A 12,408-nucleotide genomic window follows, 5' to 3' on the forward strand; every position below is an offset into this window, starting at 1 on the left:
CAGCATTCCGACCCTTACACCAGAGCGAGACTGTGGATATAAAAAGGGACGAGGAGGGACCTGCCAAGCGGTCACTCAATCACCCATCGCTTTCAACAACATAGTTCTCTTCACCAGATCAACTCCAATCTCACATTGACACTATATCACACTCTCACCTCACTCATACTCCCCTTCACCCTCTTGCCATGTCCAAACTCCTCGTCATCCTCGGAGCCACCGGTAATCAAGGCGGATCGGTCATCCGGTCGATCCTAGCCGACCCTCAAGCCAAGTCTCAATTCTCACTTCGAGGCATCACACGAGATCCATCGTCTGCAAAGTCTCAGAAACTGTCTTCGCAAGGTGTCGACTTGGTCAAGGCGGATCTGGACGATACCGAATCGCTGAAAAGGGCATTCGAAGGTGCTCATGGTGTTTTCGCAGTGACAGACTTCTGGTCACTCGGAGACAATGCAAAGGAACGTGAGACTCAACAGGGTAAAAACATTGGCGATGCGGCCAAGGCAGCGGGAGTCAAGCATTTGGTGTACAGTATGCTTTACAACGTGAATGATGGTGAGTTGAGCATCTTGCGCCTGACATAAACGTCTCACTGACCCTCGACATCAGCAACCAAGGGGCGACTCAGCAAAGTCTACCACTTTGACTCAAAAGCCGACGCTGCAGACTACATCGACAGTCTCGGTGTACCCAACACTAAATTCATGCCTGGATACTTCCTCTCCAACTTCGTCACTGGCTTTAATCCCAATCCTCAGACAGGAGCCCTCACTCAATTCATTCCCATCAGCCCTTCTAGCAAAGTTCCAATTTTCGACGCCGAGGCCGATACCGGCAAATTTGTCAAGGCAATCTTTTTGAAGCCTGATCAGACTCTTGGGAAGCATATCAAGGCAGCGACGGCATACCTCACATACGATGAGATTGCATCCACCTTGGCCAAACTTCGACCCACCAAAGCCAAGGGGGCGTCTGCGGTTCAGATCCCGAGGGAGAACTTTCTTCAGGCTCTTGAGGGTAGAGGCATGCCTCAAGCTATCGCCGAAGATTTGACTCAAATGTTTGAGTTCATCGAGAACCCAGGATACTTCAGAGGCGAGCAGCTCTCGACTGATATACTGGATGAACCGGCTACGACATGGGAGCAGTTCATTGAAAAGACGCAGCAGTGGAACGAGTAGATATAGCAGGGACAAATTAGATCATTCTCTCCCTTGTATGCATGCGGCTCTCACGTACACGCTCGGCGTCGGGCTAGCAGGGCTGACCTCGTTTCTGAGTCGCTGGCCACGAGGCTCGTCGAGACTCTTTTCACCATCAATGAGAATTGCCTGGCGAAATGCGTCGTATAGGCATTGTATGTAATATGTACATTCCTCAAGTCGGCGCCAAAAATGCTCGTTCCCCGAATTCCAGCCCACGTGATGTAGCAGTGCTTGCTGGCTGTCTGTATAGTTCGCAGTCAGAGGAAAGGTGTGGTGTATGCATGCAGGAGAAGACGTCTCATTCAGCTGCCAGGCATTTCCTTGGATACTTTCAGGTCATGGCTCTCCTTCGACTCCTCAGGGGAGGATTTGGGCTCCGTGGCATAGCCACTCGTATGGAACGTCTTCTCCTGGCCGGTCTTGAAGACATTGTTGTTCCTCTCTGCCGATCCTTCGGCGGCAGTGCGCCCAGGCGGATACCACCAGAAATAAGCTGAGCGACGTGAGCTTTGCCCCTACCGCATCAACGACTTACTTTGTCCATCTGATTGATCCTCCGTCCTCGCGTTGCTAGCGTCTGAGAGTCGCAAACAGTTCAAGCATCGTTTCTCAGAGTCCAATACTGCTGATGAATATGTATCGATATAGGTGAAGCAAGTTCCTGCAACGATGTCAGTGCCGTACACCTGTCCGTCGACTTTACTGTACTATTTTCGCTCTCGGGGCACGTTGCCGCTTCTAAATGATGGCGCTGGGTCATAGCGTTGCTGGACTGATACCACTTTGTGAGACCAACGAGCCCATCACTGCAATATATACGGCCGTGCGAGCCTTCTTGCTCCACTGGACAGCTCGTCATGCTCGCGCACTTACCATTTTGGAAGGCTCGCAGACGTGATGCCACAACGAGCTGTAAGGAAGGCCATCAAAGGATCGAGAAATCGCGATACGCGGGAATCAAGTAACGGGGTCACCGATAAGCAAGAATGCAGCAATGCATAACGCAGCGTATCGACTGACTGGGTTCACATTTATAGACAACGGGACTTACTCGGATTCGTGGGTAACGTCAGTGGAGGCAACGCCATTCGTCAAAGTACCATTGGTCAGATTACCATTCCTCTGCGACTCTTCATTGCTCTGATCACGCTGATGGGTGGCATTCGGCCTCGCACTAGGATGCTCCCAGTAATATTCCGCTGTGAACATCAGAGGATGAGCCCAGGATGACCTCACTGCTTTCTCCAGTCCGGTAAAACTGGGCACAGCTAGCATCGGTAGTCTCGCCACAGATTTCACACGTTTTCGTTGCGCTGCGTGCAGCGTCTGAATCCGTGGCAAGCAAGGCACAGCATAGTCCTTCAATTGTCAGTCTTGTTGCATTTCCTTTTCGTGAGCTTACCACCGCTCTGAGGGCATCCCGCGGAAGCTGGACTGTTGCTGTGATCATGGCCTCTAGTTGACTCATCCGTGGGTTCGGAGTTCTGATAGACAGGGTGCGTCGCGACATCTGTATTGCCACGATCCGCAACCTCATCAGTAACGTCACTCCCCGCCTGGTTGTTGCTTTGGCTGTTCATGCTTGTGTAAGCTAGAGAAGTGGAAAGAGCCAATGGGTGTCAGAGCCTTATATCATTCCAGAGGGAGCAATTCGTTCTATCACACCATTGGACTGAACACGAAATCTGCCCTCAAAGGAGGTGTCACTGCCCCTTTGCACTTCCGAGCGGAGGTGGTGCCTCGTGCAAGTATAGTAGAAGGCGAGGAAGTACTCTCAAAGGTCGTCATATGATCCGATGCAAGGACTCCAAGTGTGCGTATCGAGCTGCCACACTCTTTTCGCGTATGGATACGTCATGTAGGGATCGATTGTACAGGCGTTCTACCTTTGACCTCGGACAGCATGAAATTCGTTATCTTCGGTGGTGGGGGCAAAGTAGCCCGTCACTTTACTCGTATCGCATCAGGACAAGGTCACAAGGTCGTCTGTGTGGTCAGGAATGACTCCCAGTGAGTTCTCCATGTGCGGGTGTTCGCTTAATGACGGATAGCCATTCTGACCTCGAATCGATGGGTGGAAAGCCAAGCATCCTCTCCATCGAGGACGCAACCGTACCTCAGATCACAGATCTCTTGAGTGATCACAAACCTGATGCTGTGATATTCTCAGCTGGCGCGGGAGGCAAAGGCGATCCTTCTAGGACGACGAAAGTAGATTTTGAAGGTGCCGTCAAGGTCTTTGACGCGATGGAAGCTGCGAATGTCAGGCGGTTGCTCTACGTGGGCGCTATCGACGTGAGAGACAGGGACAAGGGATATCCAAAGCACTACACGCAAGAGTCCAGTAAGTTGACGAGGGTAGGATTCTGAGCTGAGGAAACAGAGGACAGCAGTGACAAGACATGGAATGCAATTGGTAGATGTGAGTCGTGCCTTTGCTGCTGAGCTGATAGTAGACATGGATGCGAAATACAAGGCAGAGGTCGAATTGCACTCAAGAAAGGCTCTACAATACACTGTGCTACGCCCTGGCGGTCTGACCATGGAACCCGCAGGTAAATGCCAAATGGGTCTATGCCAAACGGGCAAGACCAGGTAAGCATGAAACGATACAAAAGGCGTGACTGATGAATCAGTCGCGAGCTTGTCGCGAAAGCATTGCTTGCCTGTGCCAACGAGCCCAAGTCTGAAGGTCTGACCATTGATTTGATGGATGGGGATGGCGAGCTAGAAGCAGAGCTCTCCAAAGTCGTGGAACAGCGCATCGACGCCTGGGAAGAGTAGATGCGGGATTCCAACGTACGTTCATACAACTGGTCGAAGACCGTAACGTAGCACTGTAGCGATTATTACAAAGTGTCCTTCTTTCTCTCTCTCAAGCGTTTGCAGCCGCTATCAACGTCTGTAATCGAGTGTCGAACAAGGTGGAATTGATAGGCATCTCGAGCGTATGGAAGGGATTCTTCATGACTGCGTCAGAGTCTAGGACGCATCAGCATGAGATGTCCACACAGGTTGAGCAAGCCCTACAGGTTTCGTAAATTCGTTTCAATAGGTCATCCAATCCAGGATGAGGGAGTGAATGCAAGACGACGAATTTGGTACCTGTCGGAGTCAAGAACACTCGTCCTCCCCAGCTCTCCGCTTCGAATGACTCTAGACCTCCAACGGGTCCAGGTGGAGGAGCAGGCGTGAGTCTAGATGTGATCGCATGAATACCGTGTAGGGTTCCCGCAAGAATGAGGATGGTGTTCAGAGGAAGAGGAGGGAGTGTGTCTGACATCAGAATGCATCCTGAGCGCTATTCTCACCTGAATACGACCTGCTGAACACCAGTCCACCAGCTTTGTTGATCACCCACAACGCATGGACAGTCATACTGAGCGGTGGTCGGGTGAAGGTAGAGGGAGAGAGACTTTTAATTCATTGTTGGCCGTAAAAAAAGCATATATACAAAAATATGGTTGAGCTCATCTATGATTATTCTATGCTGCATTCTTCCTTTTTAATCCCTGTTGTAGACGTCCTTGATGCCGACTCCTCCTTGACCACGCACATGGCTGAGCAATGTCAGCAATCGCTCTCGTTTGATCGACTCACTTGGCTCGAGCCCAGGCCTTGATTCGGATGCTCGAGATATCGATAAATCCAGTGGTGGCGGTAGGCTCGAATCCTCCCATTTCGTCCATGGACGAGAATTTGGCGTCGTACAAACCCTCATCCGAGTCACGTCCTTCAATCGTGACGTTGCCCTTGTAGCAGCTGAGCCTGACGAGTCCGTTGACGGTCTTTTGACTGGCGGGAATGGCAGCGGTGATGAATTCTCGTTCTGGAGAGAAGAAGAATCCATTGTACAAGATTTGAGAAAAGCTGGTGGTAATAAATTGGTCTCGGAGAGCTCGAACGTTTCGGTCCAAAGTCATGCCTTCGAGGTCCATGTGTGCGGCTCGCAGGATGGTACCGGCTGGAGACTCGTAACATCCTCGGGATTTGACGCCAATGAATCGGTTCTCGACAATGTCGATACGGCCAACGCCGTGCTTTCGAGCGAGAGCGTTGAGAGAAAGGAAAATTTCAACAGATCCCGTGACGGTCTTGCCTGAAGCAGGGTAGGTTACCTTGACAGGGAGACCCTTGGCGAACTCGATGTGGACTTGTTCAGGCTCTTCTGGTGCGCGTTGAGGGGAGGTGGTGAGCTTCCACATGTCATCAGGGGGAGTGGTGTTGGGGTCCTCCAGGATACCAGCTTCGTAAGAAATGTGGAACAGGTTCTCGTCGGTTGACCATGGTTTCGCAGCGGTCTGGACGACGGGAATGCCCTTCTCGGCGGCGTAAGCGAGGAGGTCGGATCGTCCGGCAAATCGGTTGTAGAATTCTGTACATGAGCGCACGCTCGCATAAGCAAGCTCACCTGGCAATCGCCATGGGGCAACGACTTTGATAGTGGGTGCGAGACCGTAGAATGCGAGTTCGAATCGAACTTGATCGTTCCCTTTGCCAGTGCATCCGTGAGAGACAAAGCTATTCGTCAGCGCTTGTATGAGTGAGCACACTCACTCGCACTTTTCCCTCAAAGCCACCTCAATCATCCCACGGGCAATGACTGGACGAGCTAGGGATGTACCGAGAAGGTAGACGTTTTCGTAAATGGCATTGCATTGAACGGCGGCTGCCTAGTTAGCCCAGTCTTGGCTTAGAAACCTACGATAAATGAGCTCTTCGACGAACTCCTTCTTCATGTCTTCAAGGAAGAAGCCAGACGCTCCGCACTTCAGAGCCTTGCTTCGAGCAGCTTCAAAATCCTACATTCGTCAGCACGACCCCCCGATCGCCTTCTAACCTCTTCCTGGCCGACGTCCGCCATGAATGCAACGACTTCGTAGCCCTGCTCAATGAGCCAAGCAAGGATGCATGATGTGTCTACAATGAGCTACATTCCTCGCTGCTGGCTCACCAAGACCGCCTGAGTAGGCGAGCAAGACTTTGCCCTGTTTAGAAGAAGCCATTCTATTTTCATTAGCCAGCGGAACAGAACAGAAAGGTAGTGTGGAGTAGAGAAAAGGGATCAGACATCCAAGGAAGAAAAAGCTTCAATTTCGCATCGGCTCAATCCTTTCCTCACTCGATCCGGCTGCAACGACTCTAATAGCTCGTGAGAGGTTTCGAACGTCGCCACATGGGGAACCACCCGGACCCAAGTAGGTTCGACGAGGGAACCAGGTAGCTCAACCCACGAGAGGCTCGAGGCTTCAGAGAGAGAACACAAACTCCCGAGTAAAGGAGGACGCATTCAGTGGAAACTGCGTATGGTTTTGACAGATGTTTCATCATGAATTTGGGGTTGGGAATGTGAGAGCTGAAGTGGGGAGACTTACATGATACAACTGAACAGCTGAGCATCAAGTCAGCGTCATTTCTAGCGACATTGAAAAGCTTTGGATGGACATGGTCTCAGACAAAAGCGCTGGCAAGCGCGGTAGCCCGTTCCAACAGTGATAAGACTGAATGGAAAGGGGTTCCGGGACAACAACCCGCGAAGGAAGATCCCTAGCTCGTTCGACATGGTCGATAAGACGGGGAGAGAATAGAAGGTCATCAGAGAGAGAGAGAGAGAGATTTGGAAGGGCTGGGACAGGGATCAGAAGGTACTGTACTCACACGATGCGGTTGAGTGAACTAGAAGAAAGATGAAGAGAGAGAGAGAAATTTTTGGGATCTCTGTAATTTTATATCTGTTTCGTTTTCGCGGAATTCCGACTCGACGTGTGTCAAATTTAAGCGGGAGGATCGAATAAAGTAGTAGAGGAATTTGATTCCGTTTGGATGCCGCGATATCGGACACTCTGGTCAATGGACGATCATCATCATCCCATCTCATCATCTCATTCATCCATTACCATCGTATCGACCATGTCTTACCCACCATTTGGCACCTCTTCAGCATACAATGACTCATTTCCTACTCCTCCACCTCGACAAGTGACCATATCAGCCGAGACGTGCTATCAGATGGGAGCCTTCAAGAGTAAAGCCGAGGCATGAGATCTCGGGCTGACGACCAAAAATCAGATATGGTCAAACAGTATCGCCGATTGGATGATCAAATTATAACTAGATTGAATCGAGCTCAAGCTCAACTAAGAGATCAATCGAGGATATCTGGTTCAGAGCAGTCATCTGATATGCAGGGCATGTGTCTCAATCTGTGGCACGAGATGATGGGTGAGTCCCGTCAGGCTCACTCGATGGCCACTCACCCACGTCTTTTAAGCCGGCTGGGCACATCGGCAAACCATGCTTTCATTCTGCCTTCAGACTGTCGCTAGATCCATGGAGGGAAAGCGTCCAGTAGAGCCAGTGGCGTCTACACCGGCATTTTCCTCACCAATGCATGGCGCTTCGGCCCGAGGATGGGCAGAAGAAGAAGTGCTTGCGAATCAGCTCGGCAACGAAGAATCTATCGAGGCAATTATCCGGAAACGATCTCTAGACGGTGAGACTCACAGCGAATGACGAAAGCTGACAATCAGCATTCAAATCTCGTTGTCCATTCTTCCATCCACCAGACAACACAGGCAAAGAATGGTGGAACTTGGCGGATAGTGGCATGTCAGGTCGAGGACCAGACGTACAGAGTTCATGATGCATTATGGTACAACATCTTTGCTACAGCATTCTATCACTCTTCATCACTACTGTCTACAAGAATGGCTGCTTCTACACTTTTGCCTGTGGCGGGGTCGGGCGCCAAAGGGGCTTGATCTGATGCGCTCCTGGAATGTCCGGGTTTCGCTGGCGGTACAGGAAGATGATGTTGCACATCCTCGTCTGCCCGCATGATGTCAGGATCGATATCTGATGGAGGCTCGGATAGTCGAGGATGCTTTCGTTGATTCACAGGGGAAGGCTCGGCGGGGCGTTTGGATCTACTTGAGTAGGTGATCAAGGGGATCCCGGTACGCCGTGACGGGTCCAAGCTGCTCGCCCGCATAGCAGGTCGTGGGGTGATCTCCGTGCTGTCCACCAGGTCTCCGTCTCTCGGCTCTACGGGCTCCTGCTCTTCTTCTGTGGATACACTGCGTTCAGCTCGGTCGTCATAAGAAGGGATCCGGGACTGGCCCAAGCGAGATCCTGCGACGCGGTTCGACCGATGCGGAGACGAGTGATAGATCCCATTAGAAGGCGTGCTGCGTTGTCCTCCAAGATTATCGAGCGGCGATCCGACAAAGTTGTCCTCCTCGTCATAGTCAGACATACTTGTCGAGCGAGCCCGAGATTCAGCCGCATCCTCTACTCTGTCTTCGACCGGTTCGGGAACCTCTGACTCGTAAAGTTCAGGATCAATGGCAGCGGACATAGTACGTGAATGCGAGCGAGATCGGGACCGGGACGGAGGTGATGTTGCTTGCCGACTTCGAGATAGATTGAACAGCTCTGGAGCCAGATTGGAATTGGCAGGATCTGAATTGAGCGGAACGGAAAGATGTCGCGTTTCCGTGACAGGGTCTCTCTGCTTGATCGGACTTTCTGTTCGACGGCGTGTGGAGACGGTCCTCTGTTGTGATAGCTGTGGTGGTAGCGACGGCGGCGGAATTTCAGGAACCATTTGAGCGGGAGCAGTGGCGATGGGTTCTTCTGGCTTGATTCCCTGAATGGAGTTCCATATTCCAGTGATATCATCAATGTCTTGAAGCCAAGCCTGTCGCATCGCCTTGGTCTCGTCTTCTCGCCACACGGTCTTCATATCCTGCTCCCAGGCAAGCCGATTGGGCGCCTTGTACCGGGGAGGCGGTCGCTGCAAGTCAGTCTAAGTCTGTGCCGCCAGACTTACTTGAAGAAAGCGAAGCGTCTCTTCTGTGTGCTTGAGCAGTTGGGAGGCATAATGAACGAGGAACAATCCGCAATCTGAAAAGTTCGGTTGACCAGGAACCTACTGTCAGCGTTGTAGGAATGCGAGCTCACCTTGGCCTCGACATATCTGCCCGCATTGAGAGACAAACCGGTCAGGCGACCTTTGTCATGAGCCTCATACAGGAGGTATCGATTTAAATGACTGAGCACGGCTTTGTGTGAACCGCCGAGTGAATCGAAGGTGAAGATCCAGCAGCTGCGGGTGCGGGTTAGCGAGACAACTTTTTGTCACTGACTCGTCGCCGTCGAGAATGGGCCAGTTTGGCTTCTCGTCACTCGACTTGGCCTGATCGTCCATCTCGACATCATCGTTCGTGGGCTTCTCAGGGCTCCCTTGAGCCGAAAGCGTCAAGCTTTGGATCTCATTGGAGGCTTCGTCGATGTCCATGGGGCCATGCAGAGAATCGATGGGATCGATAGAGTCGTCCGGGTCGACGGGTTCGGATTTCCCGCGTTCATCGGTTGACCCCTTTTCATCAGGCTCGTCTTTCTCAAGTGTCTCGACTGATTTTGCCTGTTGAAGAAAACCCCGCGGTCTGTAGATGACTGCCAGATACCAATGATAGCTGACATTAGCGCATGTTTGTTTTGTCTCGACTCACTCCTCGTTGATGGGCACGATCAAGAAGTCTTTGTCAAATATATTCGCTTTCTTCGTCCACTTTTTGACCGCATCGTATCCAGGCCAAGGAGGCAGAGTCTCACTGTCTGGATCTGCTTTTGGCCCGCCCCTGGACAGTCAGCGGAAGGCATCGTCGAGACCCACTTCTGCTTCCTATCAGAAATCTTCTCGTAGAAGAAAGAGTTAAAAAGGTGAACTTTAGCTTGAACTTCCGGCGGCAGCTTTGACAACGCGAGACTAAAGGTAAACAAGGATTGGCAGCTGCAGCTCACCGAAGCCCGAACTCGACAAGAATGTCGTTGAGAAAATCCTGGTTCTCGACACGATAGCGCTCCCCGCGGGTGATCTGGAGGACGGCACGTCCGTCAGGGGGATAATCAAAGAGCCTATTTTATTAGCTGAAGGTGAATCGTTTAGGCTTACGGAGCACTCTTCTCGGCAGTGGACAGAGGCTTGACATTGGACTGTTCGGGTACATCGTCTCCCTCGATTTCCTTGTACTTGCCGACGGTATGGTCCGCATTTCGGTCGCTCCGGCGTGGACCGGTGGATCTAGCCTTTTCAGTCCTGTCCTCCGGTAGACTGGAGTGAGCGCGAGACCCCGAAGCACGACTTACAAGGAGAGCCTCGTTTGCAATTTGTCTTTGATCTCTTTCGGCTTGGCACTCTGTTTCTCCCTGGGAGTATCTGAGGGTTTCTGGTTTGCGTGAAGAGATGGGCGGGAAATCCTTTGCGTGACAGCCCGATCGATTTTTACGGTGTCTACATTGGAGCTCCTGGACGACCGATGCGAACTTTCAGAGGGCGGGCAAGTGCCCATAGTTTCCTCCATCTCGTCGCGGCTTGGCATCAGCACTAAGCTGGAGGGAAATGCTCACAGGATGTCTTCGGGCTCGGAGATAAAATCCATGCTTCTGACATGTTCACAGCAGTCCACAGCCTCTTTACTCGCCTTGTTGAACTGAATGACGAGTTTGGCGACATTGTGGGTGGCTGATTCGAGACCACCTTGCGGTCAGCAAGCTTCTTCATAATCGTCTTACGTCCGCCACCACATCTTGTGAAAAGGTCCGTGAGTTCTCTCGCATTCCGATACTTCAAGTGTAAGATGAGCAGACATTGGGATTTGTCAATGTGAATCTGTGAGATGAGCGGCAGGAGCGACTAATGATTTACCGAGCATTGAGCAAGATCCAATGGGTTGACAAGGACTGTTCCTATGGACGGACCCGAATCGAGTTGAATACAGTCTCCCGAGATGCCGATATTCACAACTTTCAAGGGGAAGGGGAAGCCATAATCGTTCCCAACCAACATCCATGCACGTTGAACATCGGCCATGTGCTGAACTGTTGCCGAGTGCGTGGGCGCTGATTTTGAGAGGGATGGTGGTACAGGTTGACCAGGCCGTATATCAGTAGGTGGCCTTGTCTGCTGACCAGCAACAGGTTTTGATGAGACCTGTGAGCTCGTCGCCGTTGACCGATGGATATCGTGTCTCGGAGGTCCTTGGTTGATCGCCCATTCATCGTCTTGAGCCTTTTCCTCCAGATTTTTAACAAGCTTCTTCACGCTGCCCTTCTCACTGAGGTCGATCCTGCGATTCGTGGTGGAAGGTGGTTCGCGATCTGGCTTCTCTTGAAGTTCCACATATGGTGCACGACTTGGGAATTTCGATGGCCCTATCTTTTGAGAGGACATCTGATAGATCCCTTCAGCCTCTAGCTCTTTCCTGAAGGGCCCGAGGGGGTCCTGTATCGTATCTTCATCACTACTATTCTGAATCGACAGATCCTGCTCCGGGCTACGGTGACGAGATATTTTGGTTGGACTCGAGCTGCCTTGAGATCGGATCTGTCTGCCTCTTGTCACCGAGCTGGGGTTTGACAAGACTGGTGCGAACAGTGCAGACCTGGATGAGAGGCTGGATGTGTTCCGCTTGTGCCCCGATGTCGCCGTACGAGACGAGGAGGGAGGATTATCGTGAAAGTCAGGAGAGCGTCTCTGATGCTGCATAAAAGCTCCAGGATCATTTCCAGAGCGTGGTATAGGCTGACCATTCAGCACTTGATTATCTCCTCCGTTGCCATAGGGGTGGCTGCTGGACGAAGCTTCGCCGTGGTGCGATTCATGAGGGTTGGTTGCCGTCAGTGGCCGCCGCGATTGGGCCACTTGCTTTAACGGCGGTCGGAACGGACCACTCGTTCTGTAACCATCCAGCGTAGTGGGTTTGGAAGCCTTGTCAATTGTGTTGTAGCCAACCTTAGGCCCAGGTGTCCGAGGCGGTTTCGACCCTCCTGCACGGCTCGAAACGTGTGATCGGGATTTTGACGACATAACGTTGCGCTTGATGGTCAGTATGGTGAGCAGCGTCCGTGACATACCCCATAAATCTGGTATTCTGTGGTCGTCTCATCCTCGTCACTGGCTCTTTAGCGATGAATCGAGATGCGCGACTTACGAATTGGCCGCGAGATCGATGCTTCCCTTGGACGAGGGGCCAGCCTGGGATGAGCGAGATACCATCGGGCCAGGATCAATATCAAGGAGGGAACGACACAGTCATTGTGGGCTTTGAAGCGGCCAGAAAGAGGTTGTCAAGTCGAATTGTTGACGATGAATTCGGTTGCCGCTCAAGCTGACGAGATTTCGGTCAAAAGATTCAAC

General features: G+C 51.7%; 9 protein-coding genes across 9 annotated transcripts; 3 read left to right on the forward strand and 6 right to left on the reverse strand.

Annotated features, from left to right (window-relative positions):
* On the forward strand, window positions 1–1,242 carry BD324DRAFT_604686 (hypothetical protein). Its single transcript, XM_022013987.1, has 2 exons — window positions 1–558; window positions 613–1,242. The coding sequence occupies exons 1-2, from the start codon at window positions 189–191 to the stop codon at window positions 1,182–1,184; spliced, it is 942 nt and encodes a 313-aa protein (XP_021868756.1). The 5' UTR covers window positions 1–188; the 3' UTR covers window positions 1,185–1,242.
* Window positions 1,243–1,494: 252 nt separating this feature from the next.
* Window positions 1,495–2,190, reverse strand: BD324DRAFT_636139 (hypothetical protein). Its single transcript, XM_022016871.1, has 3 exons — window positions 1,917–2,190; window positions 1,744–1,869; window positions 1,495–1,701 (listed from the first exon to the last, which is right to left on the reverse strand). Exons 1-3 carry the CDS (start codon window positions 2,065–2,067, stop codon window positions 1,511–1,513), a joined length of 468 nt encoding a protein of 155 aa, XP_021868757.1. The 5' UTR covers window positions 2,068–2,190; the 3' UTR covers window positions 1,495–1,510.
* A 13-nt stretch (window positions 2,191–2,203) lies between these two features.
* On the reverse strand, window positions 2,204–2,892 carry BD324DRAFT_154426 (hypothetical protein). Its single transcript, XM_022012036.1, has 3 exons — window positions 2,611–2,892; window positions 2,445–2,567; window positions 2,204–2,407 (listed from the first exon to the last, which is right to left on the reverse strand). The coding sequence occupies exons 1-3, from the start codon at window positions 2,786–2,788 to the stop codon at window positions 2,256–2,258; spliced, it is 453 nt and encodes a 150-aa protein (XP_021868758.1). The 5' UTR covers window positions 2,789–2,892; the 3' UTR covers window positions 2,204–2,255.
* Window positions 2,893–3,088: 196 nt separating this feature from the next.
* On the forward strand, window positions 3,089–4,190 carry BD324DRAFT_636145 (hypothetical protein). Its single transcript, XM_022016872.1, has 6 exons — window positions 3,089–3,218; window positions 3,260–3,552; window positions 3,592–3,630; window positions 3,665–3,803; window positions 3,845–4,007; window positions 4,052–4,190. The coding sequence occupies exons 1-5, from the start codon at window positions 3,112–3,114 to the stop codon at window positions 3,990–3,992; spliced, it is 726 nt and encodes a 241-aa protein (XP_021868759.1). The 5' UTR covers window positions 3,089–3,111; the 3' UTR covers window positions 3,993–4,007; window positions 4,052–4,190.
* A 10-nt stretch (window positions 4,191–4,200) lies between these two features.
* BD324DRAFT_583584 (Sybindin-like protein) lies at window positions 4,201–4,586 on the reverse strand (the record flags this gene model as incomplete). Its single annotated transcript, XM_022013627.1, has 2 exons — window positions 4,201–4,484; window positions 4,520–4,586. 2 exons carry the CDS (start codon window positions 4,584–4,586, stop codon window positions 4,201–4,203), a joined length of 351 nt encoding a protein of 116 aa, XP_021868760.1.
* Window positions 4,587–4,725: 139 nt separating this feature from the next.
* Window positions 4,726–6,374, reverse strand: BD324DRAFT_154684 (argininosuccinate synthase). The gene is made up of 6 exons (XM_022012037.1): window positions 6,163–6,374; window positions 6,049–6,128; window positions 5,914–6,010; window positions 5,766–5,877; window positions 5,620–5,729; window positions 4,726–5,583 (listed from the first exon to the last, which is right to left on the reverse strand). The coding sequence occupies exons 1-6, from the start codon at window positions 6,212–6,214 to the stop codon at window positions 4,805–4,807; spliced, it is 1,230 nt and encodes a 409-aa protein (XP_021868761.1). The 5' UTR covers window positions 6,215–6,374; the 3' UTR covers window positions 4,726–4,804.
* Window positions 6,375–7,081: 707 nt separating this feature from the next.
* BD324DRAFT_636160 (caffeine-induced death protein 2-domain-containing protein) lies at window positions 7,082–7,867 on the forward strand. Its single transcript, XM_022016873.1, has 4 exons — window positions 7,082–7,233; window positions 7,278–7,430; window positions 7,480–7,701; window positions 7,739–7,867. The coding sequence occupies exons 1-4, from the start codon at window positions 7,119–7,121 to the stop codon at window positions 7,849–7,851; spliced, it is 603 nt and encodes a 200-aa protein (XP_021868762.1). The 5' UTR covers window positions 7,082–7,118; the 3' UTR covers window positions 7,852–7,867.
* BD324DRAFT_154943 (hypothetical protein) lies at window positions 7,721–10,401 on the reverse strand. Its single transcript, XM_022012039.1, has 9 exons — window positions 10,359–10,401; window positions 10,165–10,323; window positions 10,014–10,127; window positions 9,939–9,978; window positions 9,722–9,850; window positions 9,356–9,685; window positions 9,171–9,315; window positions 9,040–9,138; window positions 7,721–9,003 (listed from the first exon to the last, which is right to left on the reverse strand). The coding sequence occupies exons 2-9, from the start codon at window positions 10,262–10,264 to the stop codon at window positions 7,888–7,890; spliced, it is 2,073 nt and encodes a 690-aa protein (XP_021868763.1). The 5' UTR covers window positions 10,265–10,323; window positions 10,359–10,401; the 3' UTR covers window positions 7,721–7,887.
* Window positions 10,402–10,748: 347 nt separating this feature from the next.
* On the reverse strand, window positions 10,749–12,400 carry BD324DRAFT_155475 (hypothetical protein). Its single transcript, XM_022012041.1, has one exon. The coding sequence runs from the start codon at window positions 12,121–12,123 to the stop codon at window positions 10,906–10,908; it is 1,218 nt and encodes a 405-aa protein (XP_021868764.1). The 5' UTR covers window positions 12,124–12,400; the 3' UTR covers window positions 10,749–10,905.
* Window positions 12,401–12,408: the final 8 nt, after the last annotated feature.

Source organism: Kockovaella imperatae (assembly GCF_002102565.1).
Source record: "Kockovaella imperatae strain NRRL Y-17943 chromosome Unknown BD324scaffold_14, whole genome shotgun sequence".
NCBI classification, from domain to species: domain Eukaryota; kingdom Fungi; phylum Basidiomycota; class Tremellomycetes; order Tremellales; family Cuniculitremaceae; genus Kockovaella; species Kockovaella imperatae.

What these genes read in the sequence shown, in the direction of transcription:
- BD324DRAFT_604686 (XM_022013987.1), top strand. Translation starts at nt 189, where the DNA reads ATGTCCAAACTCCTCGTCATCCTCGGAGCCACCGGTAATCAAGGCGGA. An exon ending in GCTTTACAACGTGAATGATG is followed by an intron (nt 559 to 612) that starts GTGAGTTGAGCA and finishes CCTCGACATCAG; the next exon opens with CAACCAAGGGGCGACTCAGC.
- BD324DRAFT_636139 (XM_022016871.1), bottom strand. Translation starts at nt 2,067, where the DNA reads ATGACGAGCTGTCCAGTGGAGCAAGAAGGCTCGCACGGCCGTATATAT. An exon ending in GTGCCCCGAGAGCGAAAATA is followed by an intron (nt 1,870 to 1,916) that starts GTACAGTAAAGT and finishes ACATCGTTGCAG; the next exon opens with GAACTTGCTTCACCTATATC. An exon ending in GGATCAATCAGATGGACAAA is followed by an intron (nt 1,702 to 1,743) that starts GTAAGTCGTTGA and finishes CACGTCGCTCAG; the next exon opens with CTTATTTCTGGTGGTATCCG.
- BD324DRAFT_154426 (XM_022012036.1), bottom strand. Translation starts at nt 2,788, where the DNA reads ATGAACAGCCAAAGCAACAACCAGGCGGGGAGTGACGTTACTGATGAG. An exon ending in GGGATGCCCTCAGAGCGGTG is followed by an intron (nt 2,568 to 2,610) that starts GTAAGCTCACGA and finishes TGACAATTGAAG; the next exon opens with GACTATGCTGTGCCTTGCTT. An exon ending in TTACCGGACTGGAGAAAGCA is followed by an intron (nt 2,408 to 2,444) that starts GTGAGGTCATCC and finishes TGATGTTCACAG; the next exon opens with CGGAATATTACTGGGAGCAT.
- BD324DRAFT_636145 (XM_022016872.1), top strand. Translation starts at nt 3,112, where the DNA reads ATGAAATTCGTTATCTTCGGTGGTGGGGGCAAAGTAGCCCGTCACTTT. An exon ending in ATGGAATGCAATTGGTAGAT is followed by an intron (nt 3,631 to 3,664) that starts GTGAGTCGTGCC and finishes AGCTGATAGTAG; the next exon opens with ACATGGATGCGAAATACAAG. An exon ending in TGCCAAACGGGCAAGACCAG is followed by an intron (nt 3,804 to 3,844) that starts GTAAGCATGAAA and finishes CTGATGAATCAG; the next exon opens with TCGCGAGCTTGTCGCGAAAG.
- BD324DRAFT_154684 (XM_022012037.1), bottom strand. Translation starts at nt 6,214, where the DNA reads ATGGCTTCTTCTAAACAGGGCAAAGTCTTGCTCGCCTACTCAGGCGGT. An exon ending in CGTCGAAGAGCTCATTTATC is followed by an intron (nt 5,878 to 5,913) that starts GTAGGTTTCTAA and finishes CTAACTAGGCAG; the next exon opens with CCGCCGTTCAATGCAATGCC. An exon ending in GCTTTGAGGGAAAAGTGCGA is followed by an intron (nt 5,730 to 5,765) that starts GTGAGTGTGCTC and finishes GCTGACGAATAG; the next exon opens with CTTTGTCTCTCACGGATGCA.
- BD324DRAFT_636160 (XM_022016873.1), top strand. Translation starts at nt 7,119, where the DNA reads ATGTCTTACCCACCATTTGGCACCTCTTCAGCATACAATGACTCATTT. An exon ending in TCAGATGGGAGCCTTCAAGA is followed by an intron (nt 7,234 to 7,277) that starts GTAAAGCCGAGG and finishes ACCAAAAATCAG; the next exon opens with ATATGGTCAAACAGTATCGC. An exon ending in CCGGAAACGATCTCTAGACG is followed by an intron (nt 7,702 to 7,738) that starts GTGAGACTCACA and finishes GCTGACAATCAG; the next exon opens with CATTCAAATCTCGTTGTCCA.
- BD324DRAFT_154943 (XM_022012039.1), bottom strand. Translation starts at nt 10,264, where the DNA reads ATGCGGACCATACCGTCGGCAAGTACAAGGAAATCGAGGGAGACGATG. An exon ending in CTTGTCGAGTTCGGGCTTCG is followed by an intron (nt 9,979 to 10,013) that starts GTGAGCTGCAGC and finishes GTTTACCTTTAG; the next exon opens with TCTCGCGTTGTCAAAGCTGC. An exon ending in ATCGTGCCCATCAACGAGGA is followed by an intron (nt 9,686 to 9,721) that starts GTGAGTCGAGAC and finishes CGCTAATGTCAG; the next exon opens with CTATCATTGGTATCTGGCAG.
- BD324DRAFT_155475 (XM_022012041.1), bottom strand. Translation starts at nt 12,123, where the DNA reads ATGTCACGGACGCTGCTCACCATACTGACCATCAAGCGCAACGTTATG.